This window comes from Sturnira hondurensis, unplaced genomic scaffold (genome assembly GCF_014824575.4).
Source record: "Sturnira hondurensis isolate 20B ecotype Veracruz unplaced genomic scaffold, ASM1482457v3 Scaffold0003874, whole genome shotgun sequence".
NCBI lineage: Eukaryota > Metazoa > Chordata > Mammalia > Chiroptera > Phyllostomidae > Sturnira > Sturnira hondurensis.
The window spans coordinates 3,281,897-3,303,698 of NW_028076505.1; the positions used below are offsets into that span (position 1 = coordinate 3,281,897).

General features: G+C 48.7%; 1 protein-coding gene across 3 annotated transcripts; it reads right to left on the reverse strand.

Moving 5' to 3' along the window:
- Positions 1-1,512: 1,512 nt before the first annotated feature.
- Positions 1,513-13,533, reverse strand: U2AF1 (U2 small nuclear RNA auxiliary factor 1). 3 transcript variants are annotated; one of them, XM_037043054.1, is made up of 8 exons: positions 13,398-13,533; positions 10,734-10,821; positions 7,816-7,882; positions 3,598-3,647; positions 3,361-3,459; positions 2,751-2,884; positions 2,562-2,654; positions 1,513-1,787 (listed from the first exon to the last, which is right to left on the reverse strand). In XM_037043054.1, exons 1-8 carry the CDS (start codon positions 13,439-13,441, stop codon positions 1,649-1,651), a joined length of 714 nt encoding a protein of 237 aa, XP_036898949.1. In that variant the 5' UTR covers positions 13,442-13,533; the 3' UTR covers positions 1,513-1,648. The 3 variants fall into 3 exon arrangements, with proteins under 3 accessions (XP_036898949.1, XP_036898948.1, XP_036898950.1); XM_037043053.1 differs by lacking the exon at positions 7,816-7,882 and adding an exon at positions 6,932-6,998 and having other exon boundaries at positions 13,398-13,532; XM_037043055.1 differs by lacking the exons at positions 10,734-10,821; positions 13,398-13,533 and adding an exon at positions 6,932-6,998.
- Between the last annotated feature and the right edge of the window lie 8,269 nt (positions 13,534-21,802).

Genomic DNA, 21,802 nt, shown 5'->3' on the forward strand with positions numbered 1-21,802 from the left:
TCACAACACACACGAGTGGAACTGTTTCAGATGCAGTTAAAGACAACGAAGTCCCACCAGGGCCTTTTTCTTATGGAAAAAACTGAAGGAACTTTTTGGCCAACCCAGTATTCCTGTGGCTGTGTTTATTCACCTTTTATTAGAATCCACATGTAAGTGAAATCATACAGCATTTGTCTTCCTCCGACGTATTTCACTTGGCATAACGCCCTCTGGGGCCATCCCTCTTCGTGGCTGACCGACACCCCACTGTGTACACACGTCTTTACATTCGTCTGTCTGTACACAGACGCCAGGTGTGTGGTCCTCCCGTATCTCAGCCGCCAAAACCGGTGGGGCAATGAACAGAGGAGTGCACGCATGCCTCTGAATTAGTGTTTTTGTCTTCTCTGGACACTCAGAAGTGAGTCGCGGTTGGGTCCAATGGTGTTTGTTTTCATTTTTGAGGAACCTCTACAGTACTTGGCAATCCCACCAATAGTGCATGAGGGCTCCCTTTCCTCCACATGGTTGTTTGGCGACCACCACTCCGACCAGCATGAGGGGACAGTGTTGTGTGGACACTTTCAGTCACAAAGTCAATACATCTTTGATCACTGTTGCTGAAATGACTTCCCTGCATCTTGTTACCGGCACTGCCACAGCCCAGTCTACGGACTTGCTATTTCCAAGGCTGTTTCTTCTTATTTGCCACAGGACCACGTGGGCTAACTGGCATGAAGAGCCCGACCCCGTGAGGTTCTTCTCCTTCCTGCTTTGCTCCAAGTCTGCTCAGGTCCTGCTGCCCATGTGGACCAGCAACGGAACCCAAACTCCGGGGCCCAGTCTGTGTGACCACTTCCAAATCCGTTTCTCAAGGGGACGGGCCTTACTTTATTCCTGAAGTGCCAGCTGGGCTATTCCAAGTACCAACAAGGCATCTATCCCATTTGCTTACTTTTGGCACACGCACGCACGCACACACAACACACGCCAACATCAGGGAGCAGCACAGATCTGCATCACAGAACTCGTGAGCCCCCTGAACCCAGCAATGAGGACACAGAAGCTCGCCACGTTTTGTGCGTGCCCACGCTTCAGGGGTGCACGGGGGCTCTCAAGGCAACTCTAGGACACTCGTGAATAAAGAAAAGGTAACACTGACTGCATTTCACCGAAGATTAGCCTTCCTGTAAACGTCAGTGTAGTCTAGTTACATCTAAGCACCAACTTACAGCAAGTAAAGGGACCTCACAGGTCCCGGTCTCAGGAGAGAAATTCTGGATCACCTGTTCACACATAGACACCGAGGAGACCTGCCTTTTTCCTATGTGAAGTTTATCCCAACTGGTAGGTGTTATATTTCAGAACCCAAGTTAAAAAAAAAAACCACAACCCCCCACCATGCTTTCATTTCTACCCAAAGTGATTGATGGACATTAATTTTCACTTCAAAGGCTGGCTATGAGTGTAGGTTTGCAAAGGAAGGGAGATTTAAAGTGGACTTTCCACAAGAAAAAGTTAAACCGAGAATACTGTATCACTACAAATTTTATTCAGAAACCCATCTTTGTTTTTTTAAATTGTTTTTTTTAAAAAAAATTCCCGTTATGAACTGGGCTGGGCAATCAACGACGGCACTCCCTAGCAGACACACGGTAAAAACGGCTCAGAACCGCCCGGATCGCTCCCGGTCTCTGGACCGCCTCCTGTCACGCTCCCGACCCCCGCCGCCTCCGCCGCCTCCGCCACGACCGCGGTCTCTAGACCGAGAACGACGCTCCCGGGACCGCGATCTCGATCGATGCCTGCAAGCAAGGAAAAGAAACAAACCTTGGCATCCAAACACGCAACAAAGCCACAGTGACCAACACTCCCAAATACCACACCCTATCGAACTGAAAACATTAGTAAACAGGAAGAATGTTGCCCCTTAACTGCAAGTCCCAACTGTGAGTCCTAATTTCAGGTGTTACAGGGTGTGGGGAAAGGGCACCTGGGAACCGAGAGGCAGTGTCCGCCAGGCTGAGTTACGGGGGCAGCAGGGCTCTTTCACCTACGCTCCCTTTTGCTGACAAGAGGACAGAGTCACGGACGAGGCACCTGTGTTTCCCAACATGGGGTTAACGGGATGGGCGAACACTCAGTCTGTGCAGGGACAGCGACTGTGCCCTCTGACAGCTGGGTTGTGCGGGGCCAGTGCTGAGAAAGCTGCCAACCCCACAAAACCCAGGGCATGCCAGCGGACACTTGCAGAACGTAAAGAAGGCCATGACAGTCACCCGAGAGAACGCTGCATGTGGGCAGGAATCCTGGTTGTTTCCCATCAACCCCTTTCTCAGTCACTGAGGCTCACATGCAAATAGGGGGGCACGCACACAGAGCACTATTCAAAGAGCACATTTTTACCATTTCGAAGTGTGCACTGCATTATAAGACATGGAACAGAAATGACATTTCGCCAAGCTTTACTTTAAAAAAAGGAAAAAAAAAGAAAAGAAAAAAAGGACAAAAGCAAGAAAACTGCCACCCACCCACAAACCCCAGAGCTGTGACACGGGGGCCACCCAGAACACACTCACTTCTTGCGCCGGCGTCCATACAGCTCCCGCCGCAGCTCTCTGGAAATGGGCTTCAGATGCATGAAGTTGCAGAAGCCGCCTCGTGTACACTCTCTGGGGGAGGGGACCAGAGACTGTCACAGCGCATACGCGCACCACATATGCACGCCCACCCTCCGTCCCCCCAGCAGGCGGGCTGTCCACACCTACCCCATTTCATACTGGCGGCAGCAGGCTTCCCGAAAGTCGGTCACCGGGGAGAGCTCGGCGTGGATGGGTTGCCCGTTGAACCAGCGGTTGTTCAAGTCAATCACAGCCTTCTCTGCGTCTTCTTCACGGCGAAACTGAGAAGACCGAAGAAAAATGCTTGCTACCGCACCCAACAACACACTTTCAATGACTGACTTAAGTACTTGTTGTGTGCTCACGCAGGTAAAGCAATTAAGGTGGAATAATGTAGCAGACACCTATTTGCAACGAGATTACTTAAACTATCTGATGGTCCAAGATCACGGCAAATATGTGGTCTTGGTTCTCCAATTCAGTTGGTTAAATGAGCAAATGTAATGATTTCTGTAGGCAATTAAAGTTTCATTAAAAAGGGAAAAAGAAACCACACACACCACCCAATTCCTCCCCAGCCTTGAACAGCTATGGAGGTGCTCGCTACTGAGCGGACGGGAGTCCACTACCCCACCCGCACCCATGGGCTCGCACCCCGCCCAGAGCACCGAGCGCTCTGAACCCCAAGGCTAACAGCTGGAACTGCCAGGCGCCACCCCCGAGAGATGACACTCCCACATGTCACCCCCCCGCCTACCTTCACATACACGTTTCCAACGAGGTGGTCCCCGAGGTTATCGCAGACATTCATCTCCTCCACCTCGCCGTACTTCTCCTCCATTTCTGTAAAAACCTCCTGGAGGAGCAATGACGTTTACCAGTCACAATATGGTAAAGACGGAAGATTAACTGAACACAACTCACTGCAAGTATTTCTAATAACAGAGAAAAGTTTAAGTCCCCTCCAGACTGATGCCAAGAGCCAGTATCTCACCTCAAAAAACTCATCATAGTGCTCCTGCATCTCAACATCACTCACGGCACCTGCGAACGACAGAAACCTTGCTGGTTAAGGCCAGGCCGGGCCGAGGGAGCGCTGTGCTCACACCAGCCTGCCACAGTGACACACCCGGGGCTGTCTAGAGTGCCCGCGGGACCGCGAGCACAGCCGGCCGTTACAAGTGCCACAGTGCGGTGAGACCTCCCAACGCCCACGACAGTCCCCGCGCTGGCCATTAAAACCACACGTTTTAATCAGCATCAAAGGGCATTTTCAGAAAGTATGAGGAAAAAGTTGACTCTCAAAAATTTTTGTAAAACTTTTTTAAGACTTAAAAAAAAAAATGAGGCCAAGTAATCACATTTCCCCCCTTCATTAGGTTAAAATGAAAGCGGAGATGAACCAGGGTAAATGACTGAAAGCTCATGTCCCTGACTCACTTCACAGGTTTCAGACACATGGAGCGCTGTGAAATTCTTCCTAAGGCGATTAAAGCCCGAGCGACCAGGAACGCCCAGTACAGTAGTTACCCAGTTTATTTCCAGTATTTCGAATGCCCTTGGAATAAAGGGACAGTCACAGTGCTTTGCTGAGAAAGCATTTTTATTTTCTATTTTCCCCATTTTTTCTTCTCTGCAACTCACAGGCATTAGGTGAAATCATGTCCACTCTGTAGGGGGATTTTGCAGATTTAAATTCTATCTCCGTTATCACCTCTTTTACCCAATTTTGTAGTTGTTCTAGCCTAAATCTGAGAAGTCACAAAGCTGGTGAGGCAATACACTGATTTCCCAACAGCTTGATCGGGAGCCCAGGAAGGCCGAGAGGTGCCTAGGCCGGCCGGCTGAGTTCTCAACTGCTACCTGCCTGGCCAGGCCCCCACGGGCAGGGCAAGCCTGTTGGCGAGACCCGCTGCAGGGCAGGGCTCTCTGTCCCGACTGCTGCCCTTCGGCAGTTCCCTATCTTGGAAACCTTTTCTTCACCTTTAAGGACAAGAACTTTAACCTTTTGATTCGGAGTGCCTTAAGTTTATACCCTAATACTTAACCTCCCTGCGTGTTAGTTTTTTCGCATTTATGGAATCCAAGTCACCTTAGAACCCAGACCCACCGAACACAGGGGGCAACTACCCTCGACGGCCCATCCCACTGGAAGGCCGTCAGGAATCCATCTCCTCCCCGACTAGAGGCCACGCTCAAGCCAGAGTCAGGCAGACAAGCCCATTCCGAAGGGCAGGTCCCAGTGTTTAAATTCACGCCTTCCCACAGGGAGAAAAGGAGAACAGGAGAACAGAGTCTCTGCACGCTCAAGGTCTGGGCGGCCTGGTGGAAGCTCTAACGCTTCTGTGTTGTCTGGAAGAGGCAGACAACTCCAGACAACTCCACATGTGCCGGGACACCCTGTTCTGCTCTACAGAACACGGAATGTCGTATTTTGTCAACTTCTGGATAGGTGCACTTGAAAAAGCTGGGAAGCGGGCATGTTTTATCTTCTATACTTAAAGTTTTTAAATCTATCAAAATGAATTAAAAGGCAGAGATGAGCAATTAAAAACTAATCAGCTAAAAAATAATTTACACAACTCAAAATACTTTAAGTAATACAATCTGAAAAACACCCAGTTTTCTTACAGAAACATCCTTAAACTGGGATTCCTAATTAAGTTTAACATACAAGCACAGAAAACCCACGTTTCTACCAATGAAAGGGTATATTCAAAAGAATCATTACTTCAGGAAAACTGATGAACCCAAATGGCTGAAATTTTATTGGAAGGGTCTGATGCCAAATATTTCAGGTTTATCACTTAAATGGATTTCCTTTTTAAATTGCAGTCAGAATTACATTTGATTTGCACAGTCTGGACCCAGACCTAGAACACGTGTATAGCTGAACTTATTTTGTAGCGCACGGAACAAGAGCACCACGAGTCCCAAACAAAGACACCGAGGACACTAACACAACATTCTTTTGCCAATAAAGACCCCACAGTCCCCAGGGAAACAAGCAGGGCAAAGAGTTGTGAACTGCTGTTACTCCGTCATCTACTTCCCATTCGTTTAATTTAATTAAGTTCATATATAAACATTTTCCTCCATCTAATCAAGCTTCCTTCTTAAAAAACAAAGGAACCGAACAAAAACCAGGTACTTTAATCCAAGGGCTCCCGAGTTAATCCTGCCACCATCAGATCTGGGGACGGACTTCACCACCACCAGGTCAGCGTCAGCAACTAAAAGCATTTAGTGTCCAGGCAGGAAAACCCACCCTGCAGACCTGGGCGCTCCTGTGTGTTAGCGGGAGACCTCCAGTGTGGGGGTGGGGACAGGAGGCAGTGGCTGCTGGTTCCCCCCATTGGGGGTCACCCATAAACAGAGGGGCTCTGGGCCAAGGCTGCACTGGATTTAGGCCTGTGCTGCCCGGTCACCTTTGACAGTGTCTTCTGCTAAAATTTACACCTTTCAAACCAACTGAATGAGAAGCACCCGCCCTGTGTCTCAAACCCCTTGGTTGTAACAGAAGTCCAGAATGTTCATCCCAATTTATCTACAAGTGACTGTTGATTCTACAGCTGGACAGTTTTATTTCAATTTCAGTTTTCGTTTTTTTTGAGCTATCCAATGATACTGGTACCTTGTTCTCCACCCCTCAGTAAATACAATATTCATAATTCAAATGTTTACCAATACAAGAGACAGATAATGTCTACCAAATGCCCAGCTTAGATCGATTTCCCCACCAAGCACCCGTATTTTCCGAATGCAGTGAACCAACTCCTGAAGTTGGAGACAGCTACATAAAGCACTCTGGCTAAAGACTGAATGAGCACAAGGCTGGTGCCGAGGGAAACCCAGAGGACTCTCACTTGGGAAAGATCCTCGGAACAATGTTCTCACAATTAAAGCATGAGCTCCAGAACGGAGGGTAAGGGAAAAAAGTCTAGTAAGAAGTAAAATGCGAAAAGTAATTTCAGGATAACTTTTTTAAGTAAGAGACTTTCAAGAGCTGCTGCCCTCAGGGAAGAACTCAGCTCCCCGTTTCACTCCACAGCTACTCTCCCCTGGGGGGCGGTCAAGGCTCAGGGGGTGGGGGCGTGGCAGCCCCAGTCGGCTGGAAGGGCGCTCTTTGCGGCCACCACTTTCCTTCTTAGGTCAGTGGGCAGGGGCTCAGATCTCTGACAAAGGCTTCCGCGGGGTGGCGGGACAAAAGCCCCTGGCACTTCCAGCGGAGGCGGTCCTCGACACTAGAGCGGCAGACCAGGTGGGGTGGACGCTGAGCTCTGACACGCAAGCCCAGGGAACCGGGGAAGGAACTTGGATGAACTTACAGCGCAAACCGTCAGCAGACTGGGAAGAGTTTTGAGGGTTACGGTAAATGTTCAAGAGGGCAATGGTCTGAAATACAAAACGCAACAACTTTATATTATGGAAAATTAAATGTAAACACTTAACCGGTTTCCTGTGGCGATCGTTTCAGTCAAGACTCAGTGCTGAAAAAAAGCAAGTTATTTCTTTCGAAGCAGAGATGCTTCCGATGGCGGTCTCGGAGCCCCCTAGCACTGCTGTGCGGAGATCCCATGATATGCTGGTATTGTATTTCCGTCCGCAGGGCGCACACATTCTCCATTTCAACCTTCCAAGCCAGGTAAGAGTGCAAGTAACTCGGCGAGCTACCACCAAAACATTTTTAGAAAAACTTTTAATGGACAACTGAGAAAAAGTGCCCATGTGAACTGATGACATAATTACTGTATTAGAGAAATACAATAATTACATATCATGAAATCTCCATTTCCTAGAGGAAAAATCGTAATGTTGAAATAAAACCCATGCTCATCGGGCAACTTACCTTAATGATTCCTAAATATTCCTAAGAGTATTAACTTTACAGAAAGAACTTAATAAATGCCAGGGGTTCAGTCACTGTAAAGACCAATGACCGGCTGATAATGTTCAAATGTCACATGGGCAGATCCCTCTCATTAACAAATGTCAATCAAGGGAAGAAACCTGGCCAGCGACGTTCCCTAGGACAGCCTCCTGAACGTGGCCAAGTATCAAGTTCTTGCTGTACACGCCAAGGACTTCCGCCACCTTGTCCTGTTTGCAACAGCTCTATGTCAGCAGCTCAGAAGCCAACATTGTGTCTCAATTAAGAGTGGGCTCTTTAACACCATTGTTTTAAAAAAATTTCTCCAACTGTGGGACTTACAGTGTGAGCCGTCAGCCGTCTGTGCACTGTTTTGGGGATTACGATAGATGTTTTGAATCAAGATGGTCTGCGGGGAAAAAAAAATAAAAAGGGGAATTCTACTGGCTGCTGTGCATATATTAGACAATTGCAAAGAGACAACTTGCTTGCAAATGGCTCAATGCTTCTTTGCTTCCCACAAGTCAGACAATTGTCTTCTTAAGAGAACACCTAAACCATCATATTATGAAAACAGAGTTTGAGCAGTGACTTAGCTCAAGTCAGCCAGCAACCAAGAAGAAACTGTAATTGTCACTTTGAGTAGTCCCACATTGTGTTTTAATGCACGATAAATAGAACATTAGCATTTTCCTATACTTTAAGCTGGAGACACCAAGATGTTGAAAAATTTACATTATAATCACATTGCCATACAAAATTCTTAAAAACAATCAACCAACCAAACGCGTAATCCGACTATGTGCAGTCTACCCAGTTCTCTGGTCTCGTAGGTAACAGGCACAGCAAATAGCTTTCCTAACTCTCACAGACACCTATCAGATTTACATTTTCTTGGTAGGATCTCTGTTTACATAATACAATAGTTTAAAACATTTGCTCTTTTCCGATCCTTCTTTTAAGGGGAAAAAATCCTTTTAGCCCTTCTGCTTTAAACTGGATCAGGCAGACTTGAAACCTTACATTGTACCGTTCTTCTTAAAATCAAGTTGTCTGAAAAAACAAACCATGTTTAAGTTAGTAGACTAATATATTACACGAATCTTAATGTCCACATCACTGTAAGAAGCGTAAAAAGAAACCCACACTGAATTATGCTAGGTATTTACAAGCTGAACCAATAAAACACATACTTTAGAAGAATAAACGTTCAGTTTCAGCAACATGTACTCAAAGCAGTTCTTTAAGTGGTCTCACAGAACCGACCAGGTGCAGTCCTAGCTACCTTTAAAGGGGAGGAGGTGTGTAAACACCCCCAGCGAAGGCCTGCGGCTGCTGCTGGGAAAACCACTGCCATGAAGTCCCTACAGCAGGCTGCACACGTGCAGCACGCAGACCCTCCACTCAGGGCCTGGCACCTTCCCCGAGCCGTGGAGAACTGCCCTGAGTCAACTCATCTTGGGCCTCGGATGTGTCCCAAAGCTGACTTAGTGTTTCCAACCAGAATTAACCAGTGACAACTCCGATAGAAAGCTATAATGAGCCCAATTATTCACCAGATAAATGCCTTTTAGGTTTCGCCCAGGCAACCTGGCACTGCTGGCTGTTTAGTGAAAGAACTGTCATTTAAAGGGGGCAATGCAGTTCCATTAAAATCAGGGGTGGTTAAGATGACCTAACATCAAGCAACCAAATGAAAACAAGACGTTCAAGTTAACACACAACCGACCCCACAAACTTTAATGGCATCATTGCCTTGTTTTGATCCCAAGTGCTCAAACTGACTTGACATTAACATTTCAGGTAATTACTGATTCAGAAAGAAAACAAACCAGGTGTCTCTGGGAAAAGAAAACTGTAATAGGGCAATTGCTCTTTCAGTCCAACACTTAATACATCTGTAAGTAACCTTCCAAAATCCAAGAACTCAGTGGACACTTAAGATGCTTGGTAACTGCTCAATTTATGGCCACTAGTTTAGTGGCAAGACTAGTTATATATCAAAGCACTTAAAAACTAGAACAAAAAATTTAAAGCAAATTTCCCAATATTCTGAAACTTGAGACATGTTCAAAGCTATTAAAACATAGATATTTATTATACTAAACACTTGGTAATCAGGAATAATGAAGGAAGGCAAGCCATCACCCCCTCTTTTAAAAACAAATTAAACTGTGGGGTTTCCTATGGGCTTAAATTAGAAAATACTACAGATACTACATCTGTCTCTTTCTTACACCGACTGGCTGCCTTCCCTAAACACTCAGACACGTGAAGAGACAGATGCAAGCTCCGAGCAGCGTCTGGCAGCATCCAGGGGCAGACACTGTAGTTGCCCAACAGTTCAGAGGCTGCATGTTCAGACTCTGCGGGTGGGCAGAAGAAGCTCAACAGCCCTCAGTCTACAAAGACTACAGTAAAAATTCTTCAAATTCCAAGTGTTCTAGCATACATGGGCATAAGTTTTCTGCTAGTATTAGAGATGCTTTCTCCCTTTATTATAACAGTGAGCACTTACAGGGTACAAACTTGTGCCTCGTCTTCAATTAACCAAAAATATAAAAAATCATGATTCTTGACTAAATGAAATCAAAGCAGACCTAAACCCAAGGTAACAGGCATCTCTCAATTTACTGAACAGACCGGCTACAAATAAGTGACGTGAATGCCCATCTTCCAGTGTTAAGTTTCATCTTTAATGTTTCTACACCGTGATGTAACTTGCTATCTCCTTGACTAGGGGTCTGAAGGAGGGGACACACCCTGCGTGCAGACCTGAGTGCAGGGCATGATGGGTCTGCTGGCAGGCACCCTGCCTCTCCTGGAGGGGAGGGTGGTTCAGTCCACATCTATGGCTTGGAGAGCGAAAAGCAGAGAGCCCACTCTGAGTCTCCCATGCCCAAACAGGCTAAGTGAAGGCTGGCACAACTGACCCTGGGCGCACGTCTGTGAGAGGGCAGGGAGGGTGGCAAGGCAGCAAGGACCAGTCACTGTCCACATGCACACAATGGAACTTCGTTTTAGCAGGTTTCTCAGTGGTACAGTGAGTGGTGCTCTCAGACCTTCCACTGGGGCGGCTCACCAGCCTCATCCTCACTGCCACAGAAGAACACACTTACTATGAACACAAATGGAAAATAAACCAAGCAGACAAATAGAGGCCCCACTTATATATGAACATTATTAACTGCCTCTGTAAAATATATCAAGTTCTAATAATTTATGTAAAAAAAGAAAATACAGAAAAAATAAAAACAAACCTGGCTAAAGGTTGGTTTATTGTGCAACCGAGAGCATCTGTCTCCATGACGACATGCCCCGATTTTGAAATAAAATGAACAGTTGACTCTGTAAGGGAAAATAAGAATGAATTATTTTGCTGGGAAGACACCAAACATGAAAATATGTCATCAACATGATACATGCTATCAAACGACTTTGCAAAAATACAGGCACATCATTTTTTGATTGGCAGCAGATATCCCTCCCCCTTCATAGCAGTGTCTTAGGACTCCTTAGCTTTGTATCTGCCCCTCTGTGAACTGTCTCAATGAAGAGCACTCACACCCAATTCCTCCTTATTCAAATCCCTCCACTTTCGACTTCTGCTTTATTGTTTTCTTATAAGTGAAGTATTAGTCTAAAACTAAAATGAACTTAAAACATATCTGTTCTTTAGTTTTCCACGATCATGGTTTCTCTTCAAGACACCAACACAGTGTAGTGAGGGGCAAGACCCTATCCTGCTACTAGCTGCCTGGGCTGGGGCAAGTAACCCCAGCCCCAGGGTCTAAAGAGCCATCTGTAAAGTAGGGAAAATGCCAACTAGGCACTGTTCCGAGAATCAGCCGTCACGTAGGTATGTGTCAAGCACAGTGTTCATTCAATGCAATCATTATCTAAATAAAACAGAAAACAAAGTCCAGGGTCTCTCACCATGAGACCAGACCAGTAGGAAATTTCCACAAACAGGTCTGAAGTAGTTAATTAATTATTAATTCTGAAGAATTAATAATTCTTCTGGTTTCAATATATTAAAAACAAACTACCAGGGAACTCAACCTCTGCATCTCTGTCCCTACTGCAAAGCCTTCCCTTAATGCTGGCCAAATACTGGATGACCCAGATCAAATCGCAACTAGCAATCCAGGAAGCGTGATAGCAGTGCCATGCGACTTAGCAGATCTATGGCCAACCATGAAATCTTACTAGGTCACAATAAAGTTGGGAACGTCTGAACTTACCAGGGGAGGAAAATGGTTGCACTACTATACATGTTTGCAAACTAACCCTGTAGGTCTTATTTTAGATTACCTAACTTGAGTATACAACCTTTTATCTTCAGAGTCCTCTGCAAATGAAGAGCTTATTTAAAATTTTTTTTTTTTTAAAAATCTCAGAATGGGGAAAATGCTGTCCAAACAAACAACATCCTACTATTCCACAATCAGAACAGTCCTCGTTCCTATGCTTCCAGAGATGACTTTCATTTGTTGATGTCCGGTTTAACCACCCCACCCCGTCTCTCTGAAATGAGAACAGGAGTAACTTAGATTAATCAACCAAGTTTCCCTACTTAAAACCATGGCTTTTACAACGCAGCTCAGAGAGCTAGTTATTGCAATAAAACCACGTAGTAAGAGTTTTGCAGAGTAACAGTGAAGACACCACCTGATAGTTTTTTTTTTAAAAAACCACAACAAGGAAATAAAAAGCATCAGACAGAAGGCCCATACTAATATAAGACAGAGTGAAATTAATGACGCATTTCTTATCCTGCACTCACAGAAACCTTTCTCCAGTGGGGCTGGTCCAGTCAATCAATTACACTTAAAGGCAAGTTCCCCATGGTACTTCTCTGTGAGCCCAAAGCACTCAGGGTGCGCGTTTCTTCCACAGCATGTAACATTTTTTGATGACTTTTACTTTAATTATCCTTTACATGCATGTGCCCCTTCTTTGAGAACAAGATCCAAATTTGATCCATCTTTGAGTCTCCAGAGATTGTTGACACCCAAGTGACTATGAGTGATGATTCTATCTTGTGATTTTTTTTTGTTAGGAAAAAATATAAACCCCTCTTCCAGACAACACAGAAGATTCTATCATGTGTAACAGAAGACATTTTTACAAGATGTATCCTGGAAAATAGAAACAGTTTAAACAGTTTGAAAAAGGTGGTACTATGACAAACTTAGAGGTTTACCATTTAAATCATACATTCACATAAGCCTTATATATAATAATGTTTCAATTATTCCTGAAAAATCCCAAAGAATAATTACTTATTGAAAGAGTAGGTTAAGTCTGACATTTATTCTTTAGGTTTTTAAAATAAGAATTATCCTCTGGACATCTGAAGACATTTTTAGTCTAAATTTCAACACGTGCAAAGGTGGCACTTAAAGTCAAAATTTTTAACTTTTAATCTAACGATTAGGGAAAGCATTCAACCTTAAAAAAGGGGAACACCCCCCCTTTTTTCTTATTTTGGAACTGCGTCTTCAAGCATTTTAAAACCTCAACAATTAGGACCCTACGTTACCTGACAATAAACACCAGCGAGATGTGTACTAGAGCTTTCCCGACACGTTAGAGACTGAAAGTTGGGGGGGAACTGTTTAACAGCGACAACTTCATTACAACTCGAGACGGCTTCCGAAAGCCGCGCCGGCCCAGCGGGCCCAGAGAAGCGCCGCGCGGGTAAGGCCGCGCCGCCCGAGCGGAAGGCCGCTGCCAGCCCGCGCTCCCACAGCCGGCCCGCCCGCTGGAGCGTCCACGAGGCGGCGGCGCGCGGCTCCCGAGGCCGGAAAGACCGACGCGCTCCTCCCCCACCCGCCCAGGCCGCCCGCCACCGCTCGGAGCCCACCGCCGTGCCCGCCCTCCTCCCCAGCCCGGAACCCCGGCAGGCGGGTCTTACTCACTTGTCTTTCTCGGTGCCGAAGATGGAGGCCAAGTACTCCGCCATTTCCCACCCGCAGGCGCCGACACTGCTGCCGACACGGCCGACCCTGCCCGACGCCCGCGGGAGACGTCACCCGGACGCGACGACGTTCGTCCCGCCCCCCATGGCGTGGAGTTGCTGCCCAATCGGGAGAAACGCTGCCTGCGCCTGGGCGGAGCTTGGGGCGCGCGGGAGGCACTATCTTCTGGACCCCGACCTCGCGTGCTGCCCGCTAGCGCCTCCTGCCGGCGTGTTGCGACCCCCTGCGTCCCCAATCCTAACCGCGGCCTTGGGGAAGCCGAACATGCTATCAGGGCCGGGAGAAGAAAGCCGTGGGCGAGGGGCTACTCTGCGGCGTCACTTAGGGGTGGGTCCGCGGTGCCTCCCTCGCCGCACCTTCCCTGCGGGACCCGCACAGACTTTCGAACCTTTCCTTGTGAAGACCTCTCCTCCACTGCCTTCGAAGGCAAGCAATGGAGAAAGGGCGCCCCGGGATGCCCTGATGGTCTTGGGAGAAGCGCGCCCAGGGTCTCGGCCCTTTAAAGGCTCCAGTTCATAGGCTGGGCCCAGTTGCAAACTAACCGTGTAGGTCTTACTTTAGATTACCTAACTTGAGTATACAACCTTTTATCTTCAGAGTCCCCTGCAAATGAAGAGCTTGTTTAAAAAAATAAAAATAAAAATCTCAGAATGGGCAAAACCCTGTCTGAACAAAGAACATCTAACTATTCCACAATCAGAACAACCCTCGTTCCTATGCTTCCAGAGATGGCTTTGGCAGATTAAGGTGGAAGAGCCAGGATAATAATCTCCCTGTTTTCAGGTGGCCTGGGGAGTCTCTTCCTGGCTTAGTGTGTGATTGAACAATCAGGGGACGAATCTTGCGGGGGTGGGGGGACATCACTAGAGTCCTGCTTGGATTCGAGGGGAGCAAGACCAGAGAGGAGGTGGCAATTAGAGGAAGAGTTTTGTTGGTGAGAAATGACTGGGCCTGGCGGGGTGAGCGCGCCTGGTGTTGCGCTCAGAGTATGGGGCACATGCTACAGAAACAAACGGACCACCACTAACTACTGTGATGGCTACTGTGACTGTGGCCCCCCATTCCATATGTTGAAGCCCTGACTCCTAGCACCTCAGACTGTGACTATATTTAGAAGGGGGGTGTCTTTTTTTTTTTTTTTAGATTTTATTCATTTATCTTTAGAGGGGAAGGGAAGGAGAAAGGGAGAGAAACATCAATGTGTGGTGGTTGCCTCTCATGCGCCCCCTGCTGGGAACTGGCCTGCAACCCAGGCATGTGCCCTGACTGGGAATCGAACCTTGATCCTCTAGTTTGAAGGCCCACGCTCAATCCACTGAGCTATGCCAGCCAGCCAGGGCAGAGGGGTAGGGGTGGGGGGTGGGGTGTGTGTGTCTTTACAGAGGTGAATTGGTTAAAGTGAGGCTGTTAGAGTGGGCACTAATCCAACCGGACAGGTGTCATTTTGAGATGAGATTAGGACTCTGGGACAACACGAGGAATCCAAAGAGCCAAAGAGACGCCTTGATCCGATTTGGAGACTTAAGGTCCCTAGCACTGTGAAGGAATATATTTCTGTTAAAAAGGGGTTTTAAATTTGTGGGGTCTAAAAACATATTAACTTCCTCCCACCTTTTAAATTCTGATAGGTTAGGCTAATAACCAAATTAACGGACAGATTACCAAGAGAAGTTTAATATGCATGAGCATGGGGAATCCACATAGGCATGGTAATTCCATGAAAATTCCAAAGACGGTGAGGCAACATTGGCCATATAAGACGTTTTTTGGACAAGGAAGAAAGGAGGATGGACCGGGGTATGGTATCAGATTTCAGAAATGAGAACAGGTGATTTACCGGGAGCTGAAGAGTAGGGACACACAGGGCAGGAAAATCCTTGAGCAGCAACTGAGAAACAATGGCACACGGGGTATCTAGCTAATAGGCACCCCCCCAAGCCTTCTTATTTACCACATTTAATTCAAACGAGACTAAGGCAGCATCCTAGTATCCTTTTCCTGAAGCAGGTTTCTCCGAATCTCTTGGGCAAGGAAAAGTGGGGAGGGCAAAAGCCTCCCTCTGAGTCTTGTTTCTAAACAACCAGCTTAAAATCAGTATCCCCAAAACACAGCTTCAGGTGGCAAAACTTTGGTCCTCTCAGAAGGAGATCGCTGGGAGGGCTGGGGCACTAAGTCTGAGACACGCCACTGCCCTGGTCTGGGGAGGAGCCTGCTGGTCCTGCTGTGTGCACTCTGGCCCCCTTCATCGCCCCAGTGACACCTGGAACTCCATGTCTATACTGCCTGCCCCACCCCACCCCCGCCTAACTGAGTGGAACCTCACCGTTGCTGCCTCTGTGTGTTCCCAGGAGGGCGGTGAGTGGATTGGCAAGGTCAAGGCCTGAGCGTCTAGACCGCAGCTCGAGTGGGCCTGGGGCAAGTCCACACCTGCCAAGGCAGGAAATGGCTGAGGAGGAGCTGATCTGGGTGTAGTTCCGGCCTCTGTGCGAGGTAAACACACGTTACTGTTTCACAACCTTAACTTCCTGCTCCTGGATCCCACAGAGGACAGGTCATCCCCCATCCAATTCTCAGGGCTTGGCCCTACACCTTGCTTTGCCTGTGGAATTCTAGGGGACAAAACGTGAGCCACTTCCGAAACAGCGGGTCCCAAGTGTCTGCCCCCGTGAAGTCCAGGCCTGAAGGAGGAGTGCGGGGAGCAGGGCGGAATAGGCAGGCCTGGGGCCCGAGTTGGCCCAGCAGGCGAGGAAGCTGGGAAGGTGCTTGTTTTTAAGCCAGGTAGATTTCAGGGTCAGCACCACAGCTCTGCTGACCAATATGGCATGGACGTGAATGGCCTACCAGGGTTTCCAGTAGAAATGACCAGCAACCCTTTGTATATGGGGTGGGGCAACGGAGGTTTACGGTTGCGGTGCAAAAATACAGTAATAACACGAGAATAAACTGTGTTTTGCAGCTGTAACCCTCCTTTTGCCCACCCCTGTATATCTGTCTGATAGAACGTTCCGTGATGACAGATACACTCTGTGTCTGTGCTGTCCAGTGACGTGATGGCCACTGACCCCACGTGGCTCTTGAGCACTTGAAATGTAGCTGAAGCTACATTGAAGCACTTGAAATGTGAGGAAGGTACCAAAGTTTAAGTTATATTTTAATTAATTTAGATTTAAACTTAAGTGGCCACATATGGCTACCAGATCGAGGCATCTAAAATTCCGGGGAGAGGCCCAGGGGAGTGGCATATTTGGGACTCGTTAATAAGTATAGAGTTAGCATACATAAATCTGTGGGCCCCTGCACATGTATACAAGATATGAGTATGTGTTTTTCTGGGGGAAAATCCAGTCCATATTTTGTCAAGTTCCCAAAGGGATCTTAGCCATTAAAGTGAGCAGGCTTCCCCCAGGGCCCTCAGGATCCTGGATGGTGCCTGGTGGTTAAGGACTCTGTTTTGTGTTTGTTTGGGAAGGCAGTACAAGTCATGCTCAGAAACCAATGACATACTCTGAAGCAATGACATACTCCAAACCAGTCACAGATTGATCGCACTATTGTTCTGGGCAAGGGGAGATGAAGGAATAAAGTCCAAACCTCAGGTGGTGGGTACCTATTTATACCAGGAGGTGAACAACCAAAGGGCTGATTCCCAGCTGCCAGGGCAAAAGCCTTGGCCCCTGTGGGTAGAGCACGTTGCTAGGGAACAAAGATGCCAGTGTTGGCAGGCAGGCTGATCTCTTTCAAAGGGCTAGGGGCTAGGAGGCCTGCCACCCACTGCCCCCCCCCCCCCGCCCCCAGACAGGAGGGAAGCCCCGAGGCTCAGAGGAGAGTGTTGGATTAGTGAAGTCTCCTCACCCAAACCGAAACTCTCCCAGTTGCAGTCTCCAAGTCCTGTCCCCTGGCCACGTTGCTTCTCTGCTTGTTCCTATCAGTAAGTCCCCCGTGGGGCCCCTCCACAGCTGGCGGCTGACTGCTTATCAACCGACAACAGACGTTGAATGAGGACATCCTGCCTCTGCATTGCGTGGACAGCGGCCCCCAGCCCCTGAGGCTCCCGTGCGCTGCCTCCGGGTTTCTGACTGCCTCCCTCTCAAGGGGTTCCAATTTATTGGCCTTTCTCCACCGCCGCTGCGCTTGCTCTCTTCCGGGCCTCACTGGGTGCACTGCCTCCCCTACAGCAGCGCCTAGGCTGCAGTTGGAGCTCAGGCTGCAGTGACACATGCCACGGGCTCGGAGCTCAGACAGCTAACGTTCATCTCCCGCAGTCCTGGAGACTGAAGTCCCCGATCAAGGCACCGGCAGACTCGATGTCCAGGCGGGGCCTGCTCCCTGGTTCACAGGAGGCGGGCTTCTCACTGTGACCCCACGTGGGAGAAGAGGCAAAGGAACCCTCTGGGGTCTCCATTGTTACAAGGGCACTAACCTCATTCACAAGGCCTCTGCTGGCATGACCACTCACCTCCCAAAGGCCGCACCTCCAATACCACCACACTGGGGGCGGGGAGGGGGGAGAATTTAACAAATGGATTTGGGGGGGAGGTAAACATTCAGTCTGTAGCACTTGGTTATAAACGACTCTGGATTTACCTTCCATTTATTCATGGGATCAGTAACACCTACTTGGACAGTGGTACAGAGCTTGGCACTTAGTAGGTGCTCACTGAGCAATAGCTACTTTCATCACTGAATTGTGTCTAATTGGAGGTTGCCATCTCTCTCTTACTAGACCCTGGGATCTTTGAAGACCCCAGTCCTATCTTTCCCTCGATTTCCTGGTAGGAAAGACCTACAGTCCCTTATCTGCAATTCTGAAATGCAAAAATTCTGAAAACTGAAAGTCTTTTTTTTCTATGAGTTTGGTGCCAAGATTTAAGTTGCTGCAAAAAATCAGGCCTGGCCTGGGCTGCTGCAGGGTCCTGGTGCTCCCCACCATCAGGCGCCTCTACTGGCTGCCGACAAAGTGCGCATCTTAAGTTTATTCTTCCTTTTGTGACTTTGGCTTCAATTGCACTGTGAATGAATGCATCATAAAGAGTTAAAGACGTTCCATCGCTTGTTCTGGGAGGGAACCATAAAAATCCTGTCCTTGTAGATGGTGGAAAGTCAGTGGATTTGGGAGCCACGGTGACACATGACTTAGGAAACCAGAGGACAAGCAGTTGGAGTTTCACAGTATCGGCGATGACCGAGAACCACGGGGAAGTGGAAAACACTGTGTGGGGCAGGCCGGAGAAGGAGATGTTGATCCACCAGGGGTGGATTGAGTGAAGCTGGCAGTGAAGACGCCAACGGACGCCAAGCAGTGGTTCGCGGGTCATGGAACAGCTCGGAGGCAGGAAGGACTGGTCTTGGAAGGTGAGCATGAATATTCAGAACGCTGGCTGTGCAAATTTAAGAAGTGTTGTGTTGTAAAGGAATCTGAACACAAGCGGAGGAGAAACTTCCGATCAGAAAGCATTTGAAGATTATACTGTTGGATTGGTTCAGATCAGGTTGGGTGGAAACCTCAGTGTGAACCAGTCTCCAGTGCTGAGGGGGCAGCAGGCCCTGGGCTCCATTTCTAGAAAGACGTTCGCATGACGAGGCATGTGCAGGCAGCGTTTCAGGACCCGGAGCCCGGGCTGAGTCAGGACAAGCCTGGCAGTGATTGGAAAAAGCCACGGGTGTGACCTGCATATGGCAGGTCCCTGTGCCCTATTATGCAAATGAACATATTCTGGTAACCCCAGAAATGTTTTTTGCCTGGTTTGATAATCCCTTTCGTGAATTCACGCAGATGGCTGAGATGGGAAGAAAACTTACGTGTTATTTCCGCACAGTTGCTCCCCATGTTCCCTTCTGAATGTCTTTTGGAAAGTGCAGTCATCCTCCCTTACCTGTGGTTTTGCTTTCTGTGGCTTCAGTTCCTTGTAGCCAATAGCGATTAAAAAATATTAAATGGAAAGTTCCAGAAGTAAACAATTCATAAGTTTTAAATTGTGCACCATTCTGAGTAGCGTGATGAAATCTCGAGCCGTCCTGCCCTGTCCTGCAGGAAACATGAATCACCCCCTTTGGGCGGCATCTTCCAGTGCAGCTCAAAGGCCTCCTTGAGGCCCCTTAGACCAGCGGTTCCCAACCTTTTAGGCACCAGGGATGGGTTTTGTGGAAGACAATATTTCCACGGACCAGGGGGAGGGGATGCTTTCTCGATGGTTCAAGCTCACCTGCTGCTGTGCAGCCGGTTCCTAACGGGCCCGGACTGGTACCCGTCCATGGCCCAGAAGTTGGGGATCCCTGCCTTAGAGCATTGGCTGCTCCTGGGGAGTGGTGGACACGTAGCAGCCTCTGTATTACCACCAATCCCCTGGCTGAAGGAAAATGGGGAGCCAACCTAAGGGTAGGAATGGGGGATGGTAAATAAATACAGAGAACTTAATACAGGATTTCTCCGACCGACGAGGGTTCTGGAGCTTTGAGTTAGCTGAGATGGAACCTACAAGAGCACCATGTTCCTTCTGGGGGCAGCATTGGCACCCAGCTGAGAGGGGACAAGCCCCAGCTGTGCCAACGTTCATGGCTGATCCCCAGAATCGTGAGCTGATGGAAGTGTGGTTGTTTGGGGGGGGGGGGCTGTCATGCAGCATTGATTGTGACCTTGGATAACTGACACAAGATCTTTGCCACGTGTGGCTTTCCAGAGTTTAACCCTAGTCCCACTGTGAGAATGGGTTCTACCCAGGGCCTGGTGTCCAGTTGGCCCTGACCGCTCCACAGCCACCTCTCTGGACTGTTGTGGGGCAGGTGGTCATGCTACAGTGTGTACCAGCCGGGCGGGAGCCGGAGACCAGCACTTCAGGAAGTCGACGCAGCAGAGGTGGACCGAGCGTTACAGATTCCTGAGAGCTGGTGGCCTGGCGCCACTGGGGACCGGCTGATGACCAGGGAAGGACACTCAGGGTCATGGTATTCGAGATTTCACAGCTGTAGAGTGGGGAGTGGACCTTCCAGGTGGAGGGGACAGGGACTTCACAGCCTAGAGGGGGAAGAGCATGGTGGGGGGAGGGAGCAGGAGCAGGCGCGTGTGCTGGACGCAGGGATGGGCAGAGGGCCAGGTGAGGCCAGCTGAGTGTGCACAGGTGCCCCCGCCCGTCCGGAGGGCTGCAGTAGTGAGGCTGAGTGTTGTTCTAAAATCAGTAGGTGCCTCTGGGGAGTTGGAACAAGAAGGGAACTGACACCTGATCTATGTTTATTTCTATGTTTTAATCCTCACCCAAGGACATGCTTATTGATTTTAGAGAGGGGGAAGGGAGAGACAGAAGCACTGAGGTGAGAGAAACATTGATTCACAGGTGCCCCAACTGAGGACTGAACCCGAAACAGGCAAATGCCCTGGCCGAGAACCCGAGACCTTTTGGTTTAGGGGTCGATGCTCCTACCAGCTGAGCCACACCAGCCAGGGCTGATTTGCATTCTTGAAGTGGAACGTGTCAGCGACACCTGCTGAGTTTAGAATGACATCCAATCTCGCACAAACTTGCCTATGAGTGCTCACAGCAGAATCACTCACAGTAGCCAAAGGTGGGGAGGGCTCCAAGTCCACCAACAGACGAACGGATAAGCCACGAGAAGGAAGGGAGCTCGGATGCAAGCCATGGCATGGACGGACCTTGGAAACACGAGGCTGAGTGACGGAGGCTGGACACCGAGGACCGCGCGTCGTGTGACTCCGTGTCTATGAAGTGTTCAGAACTGGCAAATCCAGAGAGACAGGAAGGAGACTGGTGGTGGGCCCGGGCTGGGGGAGGGAGGAGGGGGAGTGACCGCTGATGGGTGTGAGGTTTCTGTTTGTGTTGATGGAAATGCTCTGGAGTTTATGGTGGAGACAGAGATATGATTCTGTGGCTACGTTTGAAACTGCTGAATTGTATGCTCTGAAAGAGTGAACTTTGTGGCAGGTGGATTATATCTTAATAAAGCTGGTTTTTTCTCCCTTAAAGTAATGCTGGAGTGTCAGGGGTGAGGCACAGGGGAGACGAGTTGGGGAGCTGGTCCTGGGAGGTGATGTGGTTTGGACCAGGGGGGAGGCTTGGAGGTGGGATGAACTGGATGATTCAGGGAACTTGGGGGGATGGAGGTGCCTGGCCTTGCTGGTGGGTTATATGTGGTGGGCAAGGGTATGAAAGAAAGAGGCTTGGGCCTGAGTGGCAGGGTTAACAGTGGGGTGGGGGCTGTCGTACTGTTTCTTACCCAGTAAGGCTAGTTGGCTGGGCATCTGAGAGAACTGAACGAGTGAATGCTTGGGGCCTTGTTCTTGTCTCCGGGCACCCCGCCCCCACCCTTGCCCCTGCTCCCACCCCGGGGCTTAA